We start from the raw sequence: 16,845 nt of genomic DNA, 5'->3' as shown, positions 1-16,845 counted from the left end.
CACTTTATACCAATAATGTCTTTAAAGGATGGCTGTAAATCATGTGAATTAAACAGTGGCACAGCCTCGACCATCAAACATTTATGTAACAATTCAGTCATAAAATGGTAAAAAAAAGATCAATACAAAACTCTCATGCGTATATTGAATAAATCTGGGCTCTTAAAATAACTTTACATCATTATCTATGTATTGATAGCTTTAGCAGTCTGCTGCTATTTTCACCTTGTTGGCATTTTGTCTGATTTATGGGAGTTTTTAAAATCTAAATAAACAGTTATACCATATTTCACTTCAGAAACAAGAAACAAAACAATTAAAAATAATTAAAAACAAATTAGGTAAAAGCCTGTCAGTGAAGTCTGACGGGACAGTGGAACAGCGTTCCAAAGCCTCGGGGCCACCGCCTGAAACGTTCGGTCTCCGTGGGTTTTAACACGAGTTTGACTTTAAGACCTCAAAGTTCTGGAGGGAGAGGGTCCAGAAAGTCCAAACTGTATTTGGAAATGTTGTATTTATTTAACTATTAACAATACTTCAAAACAAACACATTTAATTTAAAATAATCAGTTTTAGCTAAATAAATGGTTTTAAAAATGTCAGCAGTAGTTTGCCTAAGAGGTGTAAATTCATGTAGCACAGTTTTTCCTGCGGTGTGTGTGAATTTTCTACACGGAGAGCGGAAGTTTGCTGGAAAATGGCACCCATGCGCTGCAACACATTCAGTGTTCATACGGAGGAGCTCCTCCAGCTGTTTACCAGCTGTTTACCTCCGTCTCTCTGGTCTGCTCCCATTTAAGTGAAACAGACAGTTCATCATTTATCACATGGAGTTCACTGTGAGCGCCTGCAGGAAGCCGAGGCCTCCCAACACCCAGCCCACCTCTGCCATCAGGTGGTCAGAACCGTACTCTGATTCCTCTGATCTCTGCTTGTTCTACTCGATTCTTAATAATATACCCCCCCCCCCCCCCACACACACACACACACCCACACACACTGTCAGACACACATTCAGCTTGTCTCCTTGTCACATTCATAGCTGAGGGTTGAAGCTCTTGACTCCAGAGAGTTCACTGGAGAGATGAGATGAGGGAGGAATGAGAGCTGTGGTTAATGGTCCATGAAACACACACACACACACACACACACACACACACACACACACACACACATGCACGTGCACACACACACACACACTGCTTCTCTTCCAAACACACCTGAGCCTCCTCTAAGCAGCGGCCTCAGAGGGAATGCAGCATAAATGAGTGTAACCACTAAGCATGAGGTGAACAGGAGGGGTAAGAAACAAAAACGTACCTTTTGTAGCAACTGTGATCCAGAATATTTGGCAGAAATCGATTTGATTTCTCCACCAAACGCAGAGGCCCAAAGCTTTACTCTGGAACAAAGAGACAAAACCAGATTAAAGGCAGTTCAGATGAAAGTAAGCATGAATAAATGATAAATATGAATAAAACACAACAATACATAAAGATAAAGAAAGAAACAAATGCACGCCCCTGGATCTGCAGAACAAATACATCTGATGTCAGTTTTTAACTTTAAAATAATTTCTGTATGCTCGTTGACTGATGTTCAACCATCTTCATCTTTTCACTCACATCATCTTCATCATCACCCTGACCCTCACCTGACCAGTCACGTTCTGTTTGAGCTTTCGTTCAACACTGACCGACGTTTACACCAAAGGTCAGCGTTACAAACTCAGAAATTGGAGCTTTTTAATCATAAAAACCCTTAAAGAATTTGTTTTTGGTTTTGTTAATATCTCAACTAAAATTCTCCTTTTGTTCTTTGTTCGCAAAACTCACACGTTTATTGTGAGTTTTTTCAGTGTGTAAATTGAATTTCCCTGCAGGTGGGGTTCGTTCAGGAGTTAAAAAAAGGTGCAATGCAGCTTTTTAACACCTGAGCTGAAAGATCACCGCCGTGACCTGAAACACTCAATGAAACAAATGAACAACCTTTTATTCAAATGTTTGTGTTGGCTGTAAATGTGCACATAAAATTAAAGGATTTGATCTTTAACACCTTAAAATGATTTATTTAAAAAACCTGTCAAACATTTCTTCTTCTGCATCAATTTAAAAAAAAAAAGATAAATTGTCTCTGAATAAAAACACACCTTTTGCTGATTGTGTTGTTTCCACTATAAACAGCAATCACTGCTGAGACTTTTTTTTTTTAAGTTATACACATATTTAAAAAAATAAAAAGTGAACTAATTAATAAGATTTAGAAATAAACTTTTTTTTATTTTTTTTTATTTTTTTTTATCCCCAGCTCTTCATTTAACTCATTTCAGAGCATCACTGCTTTAATCTTTGTTTTACCTCAAGGTTCTGACTCGGTACCAGTGAGTCAAAAAGGTTTCTTACGCAAATTAATGATCATAAACTGTGGATATAAAACAGATCCATTCAGAGGAGTATCAGAACCAGAGAATCACACATTTTCTTCACAAAAATTATTATTATTATTAAGTTGCTCCTGTTTAAATTCTTAAATCCACCGTTTGAGGTGAAACTCAAGCTGCTTCCTTCTCACTTACACTGACTGAGGAATCCCTTGCTGGGACCCCGCCGCCCCCTCGGACCAGCTCCAGCTCACGCAGGTCCAGGCCAGGAGGAGGATGCTGCACCGGCGCAGAGACGGAACCCTGCAGCTTCTCTCCATCTCCAACTGCGCGGAGCAAACAGGACCCGTCCGAGCGCAGAACCTCCGGTCCAAACACAGCTGCCTCTGCTCGCCCTCCACTGGATCTATATGTTTGGTGGTGGAGGTGGGGGGTGGGGGGTGGGGGGGGGAGAAGGTGCATGAGGGAGAGAGAATGAGAGAGAGGGAGAGCTCTGTGCTCCCCTCCTACCCTGCACCCCTCATTTGGCTCATGGTGCAGGAATTTCACAACCTTTTCTTCTTTGTTTGCAGCTGAGAGACACAACGCACAAGGCTCCATCTGCTAACAACAATATGGACTATAGATCTGCTGGGAAATGAAAATAACTTGAATTTCTGCAGCCCAGTGCCCCCAGTGAAACCTCCCAATGAGCGCTGACCCTGCGGAGTGACTGTAAAGAGTTGGAAGCACAGTGTAACCATTACAAAACTGTAGACCACCAGACTGTTCCCAGTCTTCATCCTGCAAACACCAAGATGTTCAACCTGTGAAAACGCACATACTTGATTATTTTTCTTTCTTTTTCTTTTCAAATGTTCATGTAAGTGATGTGTAACCCAGAGTTCCATGCGCCAAAGAGAAGGATTCCCAACAACGGCACGGCTCTGTGGGGGATAATGACACTGCAGATGTGTGATGGAGACTTCCGCACTGCAAACAGTAAAAGAAGAGCGAGATGGGGAGGGGGAACCCACCCCAAAACAAAATAAAACAAAACAAATACAGTTAAAGATGAATCCATTCCACCTCCTTACTAAAGGTATTTAAATGCAGCCGAACTTGGACGGACTGGGACTGATCCAGCAGCATCAACTTGGCGCCTCTGCTCCTGATTGGCTGAAGTCTGCTTCATGTCTCCATGAGGAGCTGCAGCTCCTCTGCCGCAGAGCTGCAGCTCCTCATGTATGAAAACACTTATGTGGCCCCTCATTATTCAATCACACCGGAAGCTGTCCCCACCGTCCTGCACTGTAAACGCTGATTAGGAGGCGATGATGGCGCCAGCGCGCGCCGCCGTCCCGCCATCACCTCCACGGGAACCTTGGTTCCGACTTGAAGCTTTTATTAGTTTAGTAATTGCATCGTACATCAAAGTTGCGAGGGGCCCCCGCTGCCTGGGACCTGCCGATAAGGACCCCGCGCGCGCTGCATGATGGACAGTATCATCCAGTGTCTCCTCTGATGCGCGCGACAACCACTCTCAGAACCGTGTGCTCAGAATGGTTTCATTAACTAAACAGCATCAAATAAATAGACACCCCCCCCCCCCCCCTCCGCACAGTGCTGCAGACTCTGGTGCTGTCCTGCTGATGTGCCATTGAGCAAAGCTTTAAATGGACACCAAAAGTTCTCCTGCAGCTGCCATCAATAGACGAGTTTTGGGTTTCCGTGTGGACACTTTGGAAATTTCTGCTTAAATTAAAAACAAACAAACAAACAAAATTTTGAAAAAAATGTCAATAGTAAAAATTCCAACAAATTTAAATCAGGTCATCTAGACAGTTTCTTTTTTCTTTGCTTTTTAAAAAAAAAAAAATTGGAGACATTTTGTCCTTGATCCAAAGGACTTCATCAGTCTGAGGAGCCACAACAAACTCAGTAACTCACATAATGGACCAACCAGTTTGCTGGTGATAAGATGGTTTCTGGAGCCCACCCTCCCCGTCAACTCCTCTGAGGCAGCCATAGCCAAAGTGGTTCAAAATATTAAAGTTCTGATGAAGTCCTTTGGTTGAAGGACAAAACATCCCAGCAAAAAAAAAACTGTTTAGATGACCTGACTGAACTTTGTAGGATTTTTCACCTGGATTATCGAGCATGGACTTTGATGTTTTGAATCACTTTGGCCATGGCTGCCTCAGAGGAGATGATGGGGGAGAGGGCAGGCTCCAGAAACCATCTTATCACCAGCAAACTGGTTGGTCCACTCTGTGAGCGTGCTGATGTGGGTCTGGGTTTGTTGTGGCTCTTCTGACTGATGAAATCCTTTGGATGAAGGATGAAATGTCTCAAAAAAAAATCCAGATGACCTGACTGAGCTTTGTTGGGCATTTCACAGAGTCTTCAGTTTGGAGTCACATCCAGGCTCATGGTGCTGAATTCAGACTGCCTGGAACTCAAGAAGTTTCTTCAACAACGTTCAGTTTCCCTCAGGTCTGTGCTGTGGAGACAAGGTGATACTTTTCCCTGTTTGTTGGGAAGTTTGGACGCCATCTTCCCAGAATCCATCTTGTCTTCAGATCCAGTGTTGCGTGAGTGACAGCTTCAAACATGACTGACTCTTTACAATCTGAGAAGCTGTTTTCTGGTCATTTTGTGCCATTTTTTATTTAATAAACCTCTTCATTGTAACAGAAAAGTATCATTTTATCCTCAGTAGTTTTAAGCTTTCAACATTAAACATGAATTTATTTAGCTTGACTTATTTTTATTTCCCATTTTGCATTTACAGTTGATGATGAAGGCCTTAAACTCGGACCATCAGTCAGCTGCTTCCACCATGCTTGGCTTATATACTTGTTTGTTTAGGACTCGTTTTTTTTCTGATTATGTTTTAACAAGTGAAATTCTTGATGCCTGTTGGTTTGGAAAAACTGCGGAGTCACTAAAACGTCTGAAACATCAAGAGTCTGAGGGATGGAGGTTAATTAGCTTGCAATGAACTGTTCTTTCAGTTTCAGGTCACAACCGTTTTTCTTCTTGTTGTTTTAAAGGAAACAACAAACTAAAAATGAAAGGTTACTTTTCTGTAGCTGTCTGCTGCGTTGCTGTCAATAATTATTTAATCATCAGAGTATGAAGAAGGTGATTAGTGTCTCTTGCAGAAGCAACCAGAGAAAAACAGTGTGGCTCTTTTAGCTCCTCAGTCAGTCAGGAGGTGAGAATCAGAGTGACGGGACTTCTTTTTCACATTCAACACAACTCAGTTCTCATCTGCAGAGATTTCTTAATTTAAAACTAAAAGGTGCAGAAAACAAACAAAAAAAAGTCATAAAAACGTCTTGGACTGAAGTTGCCAGCCTCTAATTAAGGACGTTTTCAGTCTGGATTCAGTGGGACCAGAACTCAAGAACACTGGAAACCCCCCTTTTTATTCATTCAACCTTTATTTATACAAGTTAATCCCACTGAGCCTCGGGGACTCATTTATAAGAGAGACCTGGTGTTAACAAAGAGTGATGACAACAATGGATACCAAAGACAACAATAGACAATCATAAAAAAATGCATACAAATGGAGAATAACAAGGGAAAATAAAATGGTATTTAAAAGAAAATGTAACCAAAAAAAAAAAAACCAGCTAGGTTGATGTAGAAAACTAAAACCAGGAACAAGTTTGTTGGTTTTTCCCAGGAACTTTGCAGATGTTTCAGATCTTTTTGTAAGATATTCCAGGAAACAGGAGCGGAGCAGGAGAAGGCCCTTTTGCCTAGTTCAGTCCGCACTGAGGGAGCACTGCAGGTAATAATGTCCTGAGAGCGCGCGCTGTAACTGCACTCACACAGAGACATGTAGAAGGAGATGTATGAAGTCAACAAACCAAGAAATGGTTTAAAGATGAAAATGTACCAGTGGGAGAGTCTGCGTGAAGTTAATGATGTCCAGTTAACCAGTGAATACAGGGTGCAGTGGTGGGTACGATAATCACAGCCAGTTATGAATCTTAGTGCACCATGATAGACAGCATCCAACATCTGCAGGGTTCTTGTAGGAGCGTTCATGTAAATAATATCACCATAATCAATGGAGGGAAGGAAAGTTGCAGATACAAAGTGATTCCTAGCATTCAGAGTTAGACAGGATTTATTTCTGAAACAGAAAACCCAGTTTAACTTTCAGTTTCCTTTCTAGGTTTTCCACGTGAAGCTTAAAAGAGAGATGCGAGTCGACCAAGATTTGTAGGAATCGACAAACTCAATAGGGACACCGTTCGAGGATAAAATTGAAGGAAGAACTTCTGGGACAGAGTTCCTGTTTGAAAAAAGCATCCATTTGTTTTTGGCAAATCTGACTGGATGATGTTGAAAGCAGATTGCAAAACCTGGAAAGCCTTAGCAACTGTTTTAGCTCGACAATAAACAGCTGTGTCATCAGCACAGAAATGTAAGGATGCATCAGGGATGCTCTGACCTACATTACCTATGTAGATTGTAAAGAGGGTGGGTCCTAAGACTGAGCCTTGTGGTACACCATTGTTGACTGTTAAATAACTGAGGAAGTATCATTATGTTGAACACATTGCCTCCGGTCTGAGACATTCAGTGAACCATCCAAAGGTGTGATGTCAGAACTTTTTAGAAGAAGGTGTTGGGTGATTATCAATGTTCATTTACTGTCAGTCCAGCTTGTTCAGTAGAGTATAGACAATAATAATGTCAGGTGGTTATTTATCTGCATAGAGTCAGTTCTTAGTTTACTCCTCTCCACAGGCTTTAAAGTTATTTTGTTATTCGGGAAGGGAAGTTCGAAACTATTTGTCACAATAAACTCTTAAATGTGCTCAAAATGAGGCCATTTCAGATCAAATATATTGAAACATCTTTATGGTCATTGTGTTAAAATGACACGGTCCACAGATAACCTGAGCTGACTGTGGGGGCGGCTGTGGCTGAGTGGTTAGAGCAGTCGTCTTCCAATGCAAGAGTTGGGGGTTCAAAACCCACCAGCAGTCACATGCCGAAGTGTCCCTAGATACTGAACCCTCATAGCCTCTGATGTGTGTCCCATTGGTGTATGAATGTGATCTAAAGCACTGATTAGTCTCTTTAGAATGATTTGTTCAATTAGCTTTGTAGAGATATAGAGTGCTGTATGAATGGATAAATGAGGGCACAGATTGTAAAGTAAAGCGCTTTGAGTATCTCGATAAGATGGAAAGGTGCTGTATAAGTACAGCCCATTACTGTACTGATGCTGGTTCAACCTCCACTTCCTCTTAAAATGTCTAAGAAAAGCATCAGCAGGTGGATGGAGGCGGAGGATGGGATGCAGGGACACAGAGAGAGAAAACAATCAGTTGAATCCAACCAGTCCTCTCTAGAAGATTACTCCAGTAATAGGTTTCTGTGATTTTATGTGAGCTTTGAGCCGTTTGACTCCTGTTTAAATCTTTTTCACAATCAAGCATCAAGATCAAATTGCTCTCTTCTAATTCCAAGGATTTATCCCAAACATCTAATTCCAGCTCAAGCAGTAAAATGCTAAACAGGTTTCAGCTCCATTCAGGCCCTTTACTCCAGCAACCTTCTGGATTTTGTTTGTAGCCATTTGCTTCGTGATCTCTGAGACGGAGCCCTCTCTGCTGGCTTCTTCATGCCTCCCCCCTCACATTTCCTGCCATTGTACTCGATGCTACAGTGATCATTGTGTCCCTCATGCACATGCAGCTGAGGCAGCCGCTCAGCTACGCTCCGGTGAACATGGCAGAGGCCGCTCTGGGCACGGCCATGACCGCAGGAGTGCCGCCTGTGGTCACCTTCTCCCTGTCTTCCTGTGTGATGGAGGGCTCAGCAGTGTCCTTGTGTGCAGAGTGACTAAAGTTTAGTAACAGCTCGTTTTGTTAGCGAGTGTTTGATCAGTAAGTTATTGTTTAGTAAATTAGCTGTACTGATTCTATGAGAATATTTTCTAGCATGTGCGCAGTGACAAATCACTCACAGCTGAAATACACTCACAAAGGAAGTTTGTGATAAAAAAAAAAAAAAAAAGTTTTGAACAGGTTTCATAAAGTCTTCAGTTTTGCTTCAGGACTTTGAATTGAAGTGTTTTATCGATAATCTCGTATGACTTTTTGTAATCCCTGGTCATTCTGATGGTCCTGTCGTTCCTGGTCAGTTGCTTCCTTGGTCTTGTTTTATATGCAGCCATGAGCCGAGGATCATCACGCTCTTTAACTCCATTATCAACAAACAGGTGCGCTGACGCCGCATTCACATTATTACATTATGGTGTATAATTCGGCTATTAACAGGAACTTGTAGTTTTGAGCACATTTCACTGGTTCTGGTGTGTGTCGGAATTGATTTAAAAAAACGTCCTGCTGACCTTTAAGTGCATTAACGACCTTGCACCCTCATACCTCTCTGACCTTCTTCAACCATAAGTTCCTTCTTGGGTGCTAAGATAATCTGACCAGCTGCTTTTGGTTGTAGCAAAAACCAGTTTGAAGCTCAGAGAAGTGGCTTTTTCAGTCATGGGCCCTAAACTCTGGAACAATCTGCCCCTCAGGCCACTTCACTCCCTGCTTTGAAATCTCTCCTTAAAACACACCTGCTGTCACTGACGTTAACACAGTGTGATTTGATTTAGAGTTTCATTATTTTTTATTGTTTTTATGTTTTTATTTTTGTAGCTTTCAGTTACATCTTGTTAGTTTTTTTTTACTGCCTTTATCTTATTGTTAAGCACTTTAGTAACAGCTGCTGTTTTAAATGTGCTTTATAAATAAACTTGACTTGACTGGACATTAGAGTTAGATTTATCTGAAGGATTGAAATCAGTTTCAAGCTGTTATTTTGGGCAGTACATTACCACCACCTAGTGGCAATAATATGCATTACATTTACAACAATTTTGGGAGAAAAAACGAACAAACAAACAAACAATCAACAACAAAACAATCCAGACCAGTACAAAGTAAATACAGAGTCAATACTAAAAATACTAAAACATTTTATGACCTGTGGATGACGCGTCATCAAAGTGCTAACCCTGAATAAACTTTCATGACCTTTAGGTGTTTTTGTACCCCCCCCCCCCCCATTTTGGAATATTAATTAGTTATAACTCAGGACAGAAATTTATTATTATTATTTGAAAACAAATATTTTTTCAGGGCGAGTGTTCAGAAGCTGGAATAAAAAAATTAATTAAACTCTTCATTCTTATAGGAGAGAAACAGACGCTAAAATATTCACCTTATTTGACTAATATCAGTCAGTAACATTCATCTTATTATCAGTATTATTGATAATTATATTGATTCGCCCACCTCCAGTGCCAATACAGAAATGAGCTCATATTCAACTTCTTCATTCAGTTTGTTGCACTTTTGTGTGAACATAAGATATAATGATTATCTGCTCCCATCTGTCCTGTCACATCTATTTATTTATTTACATTTGAATAAATAAAGATTTTGTACAAATAAATAATCTATTTTGTCAGTTTCTGATAGCATATGGAGAGATTAAATTATTGGAAAGAATGATTTGCACAGAATGTTCAATTATGAGTGACAGTTCAAATTCTATAAGTCACAATTTATTCTAAGAATATTGTTAAGGGTGTGTTTTATTTTAGTTTTGTAAATGTGCTAAAGATTCCTGCTGCGTGTGAAGAAATACGTCCATAAATCCATTGTTTTCCTTAGAAATCTGTTTCGTCACCAGTAAACACCAAGATTTCTAAATATCAAAGACAAGAATAAATAAAATAAAAAAATACAAATGAACCAAACTAGGAATTCAGCATAAGTCAATTTAATGATGATTGTAAAAAAAAAAAAGGTCAAAATATCAAATGAAGTAAACATAAAAAGAAAAATACAAAAAATGTATTGATACAAAATCTCGAGGGTTTACGTGTGTATTAAAGCGTTTGCTACTAAGAGAAATGATGTTTACTGAATTAAAAACACGGAGGAGCAAATATCAAGTCTTTTCAAGTAGAGGACGTCAGTCTTCCCTTATGTTTGTACATACGTTACATTTTCTATTCAAACACAGCTTTCTGAACATTTATCGTTAGTAATAATCTGAACAAGATGAAGAAAATAGACACGTGTCAATGAATGTGTGTTTCCCTGTAAACTGGTACTTGATCACTTTTTTTTTCAACCTGCAAAACAGAAAAAAAACTAAACAGAACAGTGCACCTTGAAAGTTTTTTTTTATCCTCATTTGATCCCAGCATTGAAAGGTGAGGTGTAAAAGACAGATATAGATTCCACTAAACTATACGCACAGTCACGTAAAAGTACAAAATTATCTCACCTTAATACACAAATTAGTTTAGAAAAAAAAAGAAGAAAAAAAAGAGAAGCACTAAACATTTACTTGTGCAAAGACAAACAGCTATGTGCTAATATTTAAATACCGTTGGTTTAGACTTAACCAAATCATTTCTCTCTCTTTTTTTTTTTTTTTTTTCAGGAATCCCTGACATGAGGTAAAAGTAAGTACTTTTCTTAAATCTTTAGTTTAAAACAATTCTTCAAAGTCTTTACAAAATAATGCATATCTTCAGTTCATCAGTACTGTAGTTGCTACAAATAGTACAGTGTGCCTTTTGATGTGCATTGGTCCTTTTAGGTGACGGTCATCAACAAAAAGGCCTACAACACATTGTTTTTAAAAACTCACTAATGATTCAAAGAGCCCTTTCAATATGCACACAAAGTGGAAAACCTACATTTTCATGACAGTATTCAGTGTTTAGAAGCGGAACACACTTCCTAACAAATCTAAAACCTTAATAATCCTTTGTGAGAAGTTAAACTCTCCGTGGTAACACCTGAAAAAGCAGTTTATTTAGTCCGGAGTTTTAATGTGATGGATCTGGGAAGGATAACAGATGAGGACAAGAACTGTGTTTTGTTTTATTGGTTTGAGTTGTTTCTGATGCGTCCAAGTTTTTATTTTCTTCCTCTTTTTGAGCTTTTGGAGAGGAACTAGTCCAGGATTTGCCCTCACTGTGCGGACAGATATGTTGAGACAATGATGTCGTCACAGTTGCCTAAAGGAGTTTAACTGTAACAGGCAGGCTGAGAGGAAGGGAGTAAAGTGGGGGGGATTTCAGTATTGCTTTGCCTCAGTCGTGCCACGAACAACAAATGTTTCTGACCTTTGGATGTGTGCATGTGTCCCCTGTTGCCAAACGCCCTGAGCCTTCACACACGCATGCACGCGCACACACACACACGACATAAAGGCTAAGACGTGACAGTAAACTACAGCGGCTTAACTGGCGCCCAAATCAACAAGGAGTACATCATGAAAATTCCTGGCACAAGTCTGGAGCAATATCAGTTTGTCCCACTTTTAGTCTAGCAGCAAAAAGGCATTTCAGTAGGGCTTTAAAACAAACTCAAGATTCGACTCCAACAAAGAAAGCAGCAACGTTGATGCGTTTGAAGTTCTTCTGCACGCCCCTGCACAAAATATGCACAGAGGGGTGTCATCAGCTCTAAACGGGTGTTGTGGATCCCTAAAGAGCTGCGTATCTTGTGCAGGTGTGTCACTGAAGAACCTCGAAAAAGGTTTTTACAGGCAAAATAAAGAGTGCACACAAGCAAAAAGTAAAAGGCAAGTAAATATGCGAGCAAAGAACCTCAAAAAATAACAAGTCTGCTTTTCGAGTTTAGCACGAGGAACAAGGATTCATATTGCTGATCTTTTAAATCATACATAATTACAAAATATAGAATTTCTCTTTACAAAGTTTCTCATCTTATGATACAATTTACAGCATTTCAACGAGGAAATATTAATCAGGCTATTCTAAAAAGTTTAAAATAACCCGCCTGCTAGTGCATTTACCCCAAAATGCTTTTGTTGCTTCAAAAGAACACATCTCAAAGTGATGCTGTTATAGGACAAATAATTCCTGCATAATCTGGTACAACACTACTGGAGCTCTTCATGTTTTTGATTAGCTTTAGCAATTCTACAACATCCTGCTGCTCTAACAAGAAAGGGATCTTTTTTTTTTTTACTTTCTAAACACTACACAAGATATTACTCTCTATGCTTGCATTGGAAACTTGCATGATATGCCAAACGTTAATAAAGTGACTGAGGTAATGACATCAAACATCTGATTGTCATCACCTTTAGAGACCCCGCCCTCGTAGATGATCTCACACCTTTGCCAGCTGGTCTGTCTCTTTCACTGGCATCAGTTTTCCGGCCTCTGATAGACTGTGTTACCTCCAGGTCAAGACCTTTAAAGGAGGGGGTCACGTCAGAAAAGATGGCAGCTGGCTCTGTAGCGTGACCTCCTTCGCTGGCAGGTGGAGAGCATTTCAAGGAGCAGAACTACTGTGGCGTGTCTTTCCTCTACATATGCCTTTTCCTTTCAGTGTAAAAGGCACTTCTTTTGGTCAGAGCCAACAGATGCATTGCTCCCCCCCCCCCACACACACAATTCTCACAGTTGTTTTCAACCAAAGTTCTGATCTGCAGAGTTCCCCAGCCACTGCTATAAAGTCGTAATGCAGATCATCTCGTCCGCCAGGTCTTCCTCGTAAGGAGCTCTGGCTTCTGTCTCTGGCTCCTCATCACTGTAGCTTGCTCCAGCGTCCTGCAGTTCATAGTCCCTTGGAGATAAAAAGGGAAACACGTTGACCCCATTGATACTGGGGGCCATCCCTTCACTCAGCAGGTGGCTGGCTGCGCTCTCCATCTCGTCTATTGTCATCTCACAAGCATCTGCGATCTCGTGCTTCGTGGCAGCAACAAACTTGGGATCCTTGGCGAACCTCCCAAGACCCTCTGATATCAAAACCTGCAGGGCAGAAAGTAATCCTTTAAGTGTGATCTTGTTTAATCATCCACACCTCTCCAAAAAGCTCCAGAGAGCCTGAAACTCACCGCTTCTACAAGGCTGGTTGCGCTGCCTCTCTTCTGGTGGTACTGATTGTGGTACTCAGGTGGTACCTGAAGGTGGACAGGTGAGTACGTCCTCTGGGAGAACTCAGGGTCGTCTGTGTACCAGGAGCTCTTGCGCACCGAAACTTGGCTCCCAGCAGCACTGTCCCTCTGAGGGCGGTCCACACGGATGAGAGGCGTGTAATACGGCGACTGGTCTTTACTGGACGGGGTGGCGGGAGGCGTGGCCCAGGAGCGGGTGGAGCGGGTCGGGGAGAGGCAGTGGGCTCTGCTGGAGTCCAGGCCTGCTACAGCCATAACCTGAGGGGTCACAACGTTCACACATTTTAGAGTAACAGCCATTAGCTCAGCTTATTTCTCCAATATTCTATGAGACAAAATCATGCAAACACTTATGTACAGGGATTAAAACATAATGGGGTTAGAGCTGAAGTACCTGATGCTGCATAAGGTGCAGTGGTAAAGCAGTACGCTGATGTGGAAGCTCATCCTGGCTACTTTGTCTGCGCAAACACTCAAAGTTAAAAGACGGCCTTCTGTGACCTGAACGGGACCAAAGTGGAACAAGGAGACGTCATAAAAGTGAGACGAACTCAAAACCTCTGGCAAACTGTTTTAGAGTGCAAAGAAAAGAATAGGCATCAAAATAAAAGACAGATGCAAAACACGTTTTCTTCTGAAGGGGTTTGTGTGTAAATTAAAAACAAGATATTGACAAAGAGGTACAATAAATTCCTATAGAGAAAAAAATTAATGTATGTGTGGTTATATAAAGTTGGTAATAAATATATAATGAGTAAACTTTTAAAGAGTACAGTAGTCACCCAATACTTCAAGGTTCGACTTTCGTGGACTCACTCTTTCGCAAGTTTTCAATGTAAGATTGTACACATTGTTTCCCAGTGGCCTGGCTGCTCAGTGATTGCCGAGGGCCCTCTTCTTTCTTTTTCTGAGGCTGACAGCCTCAGAAAAAGAAAGGAGGGGGCGGGGTCTGTCTTTCCCCATCGCTGCTGTGGGAGCTGCAGTGAAGCAGATACCAGAGTGAGCGGCATGGATTGTTTATTTAAAATAATCAAGCGTAACCCGAACCGAGCCTTAACTCGAACTGATCCAGGGGGAAAAGGCCCCGTGCTCCCGATGATCCAGTCTGCCTGGGGTGTTGATTGTCTCAGTAACCGTAGCATCAGTCATCTGCTCTCTTTTGCTGTGCTCTTTTAGAGCCTTTAGATAGTTTAGAACATTGCAAGAGTGTGGAGTGTGTCTGGGGAGTGGTGGAGCAGATGATCGGAAAGTCGCAAGTTCAACTCCCGGTACCGTCAACATCAAAATGTGGGTGGAAAAGGTGAAACACCCACACCTGCCTCCACCCTCATTTGCCCCACTCTGGGCCCCTGAGCAAGGCCCTTAACCCCCACCATCTGCCCCCAAAACCAGGTCTCTCTTGAAAATGTGTTTTCATGATTCAATGAGACTACTTGTATAAATAAAGGGTTAAAAAAAGAAAAAAAAAAGAAACGTGAGAAGGGTTTAAAAAGCCTTTATATATATATAATTACTGAAATAAATATAACGTCCATATGTCGCAGATTTTCACGTATCGCGGGGGTGTCTGGAACTTAACTCAACGATTAGGCCTGTTGCAGTAAACAATAAATCAATTAATCGCATGATAAATGAAAATGATCAACCTCATTTTTATTTATCGACTTTATCGTTTCTTCATGTCTCTCTCTTTCTACTGGACACTGGATGACAAAAAGCTCAACTCCAGTGCTCTTCACTGACGCCTCCCTTTCTCTTTAAAATCCATTTTAACTGTCCAAAATCACGTTTTTGGCTCATTAAAAGCGGCTAAGCTGAGAAGCTAAGCTAAGCTAACAGGCCGACCTTGGGAAAAAAAAACCTTTGTTTGACAATAATTACTAATTATTGTCAAATTTCAAACATTATTACCGTTTATCGCAATCATTTCTGAGTTAATCTCCCAGCAAAATCTGTTATCGTGACAGGCCTACCAGCGATAAGTGAAGGACTACTGTAAAGGGTTGTTATATTGTTTTTTGAAAAGTCTAAATTCACATCATCCAGTGAACTCTTAATATTTATTGTGTTTGTTTCTTGAAAAATTGGTTTGACTGGAAATATTTTTAAAATTTCATCCCATTGCTTATTTTGCTGCTGTATCTGAGGATTTGGCTCTACCTGCTGTACTTTATGTGAAAACACATTTTCTACTTTTTATTGCACAGATTTTCTGAGACTTTTGGTAACAATTCACCCTGTATTTGAATTGAAACTTTGGCTTGTCCTTCTGATCTTAATCCGTTTTAATCTAACACACTGATGTTGACTGAATATGGCTCCAAAGAAGAATACTCTGTGCTGTGGGTAAGGACAGAGGGTAAGGAAAAACCTTGAGGTGTGGCTGGAAGCAGCCTTCTCTTTGGTGACCTTCGTGAGTCTCCGTACAGAGGCTGCTCATCATCATCATAATAACTGTCAGGGTGATGGTAGCCTTTTGGAGTCTCGTACTCCGTGTCACTGTTCTGGTACCTGCCCAACAGATAAAATAAAGCGCCGGTTAGAAAACTGCCAACACACATTGTCCCCACGCATTTTCTTTTGTTACTACATCTCTCTTAGTTGTGCAAAAACTAAAAGAAATGGGAAACATCAGTAAACATTTTACAATTAGGATTCAATATCATAAAAATGAGATAATAAAAGAGAAATACCTGTCCCCTGACAGCATACTGTCGTCCTCATAAAACTCCTCCCCACTATAATATTCCCCAGATAAACGGTCCTCGTCAAAGTCCTCCTCTCTGCGGATGGTGGGGTGATGGTCGTCACCTCTGTGTGACCTGAGGGACAATCAGGGGTGTCAGAGATCACGCTGCGGCTGATCAGAGGGACTACAGGAGGAGCCATGCTTTGCCATGCAGACACAAACCTCAAGGGGGAAGCAACACTAGACCACCCTTATCAGACCAGGAGATGCTGCCTACATTTCATCAAACTTTGCATCCATTATTAATAAAAACACAAATTATTTTTCTACTGATGGACTATTAAATCTTAGGATAGCAGTGTTGGGGATTGTGAGTTAAAAACTTGTAATGAGTGAAATGGTTTTTAAAACATTCTTATAAAACTCCTTAAATTCAAGCATCGGTAACTTTCTTCAAAACCAGGGCGCCAGTTTGACACGTGCAGAAAACAGAGCTGCTCTCAGCATGACGGGTCATCCCACACCAACACACACACTCTCCCATTTCTTACCAAAAATGTTAACACAATATTAAACTGACAACTAACTAATCCAACACTGGGCCACTCTTTTTTTTATATATTTTACTTCTGAAGTTTCTTCTTGAAGCCAAAAGTGCTAGTTTGTTTTACATATATTGTATATTAAAACAAGCAAAATATATATATTTAAACATATACAAAATTAGCTATTTTTACAAAAAAGAAGTATTGAAGTATATATATATACAGTATATATATATATATATATATATACTGTATAT

The 16,845-nt window shown here is 40.6% G+C and overlaps 2 protein-coding genes across 2 annotated transcripts in view; both read right to left on the bottom strand.

Annotated features, from left to right (window-relative positions):
- The window catches only part of cacna2d3 (calcium channel, voltage dependent, alpha2/delta subunit 3), a 51,483-nt gene extending 48,783 nt beyond the window's left edge, over window positions 1–2,700 (bottom strand). The window contains exons 1-2 of the mRNA XM_037679854.1: window positions 2,576–2,700; window positions 1,321–1,402 (exon numbers count right to left, since the gene is read on the bottom strand). Of these exons, the coding sequence (XP_037535782.1) occupies window positions 1,321–1,402; window positions 2,576–2,700 (207 nt within the window). The remainder of the gene's footprint in view (window positions 1–1,320; window positions 1,403–2,575) is intronic.
- Window positions 2,701–12,902: 10,202 nt separating this feature from the next.
- Window positions 12,903–16,176, bottom strand: LOC119411904 (voltage-dependent L-type calcium channel subunit alpha-1D; the record flags this gene model as incomplete). Its single annotated transcript, XM_037678857.1, is given in 5 exon segments — window positions 12,903–13,208; window positions 13,295–13,612; window positions 13,749–13,855; window positions 15,726–15,865; window positions 16,048–16,176. Coding segments are annotated over 5 exon segments (1,000 nt in total), but the record flags the coding sequence as incomplete, so codon positions are not given.
- Window positions 16,177–16,845: the final 669 nt, after the last annotated feature.

This window comes from Nematolebias whitei, chromosome 7 (assembly GCF_014905685.2).
Source record: "Nematolebias whitei isolate Nwh7 chromosome 7, NemWhi1, whole genome shotgun sequence".
Lineage (NCBI taxonomy): Eukaryota > Metazoa > Chordata > Actinopteri > Cyprinodontiformes > Rivulidae > Nematolebias > Nematolebias whitei.
This window is presented reverse-complemented; position numbering and strand designations above follow the sequence as displayed.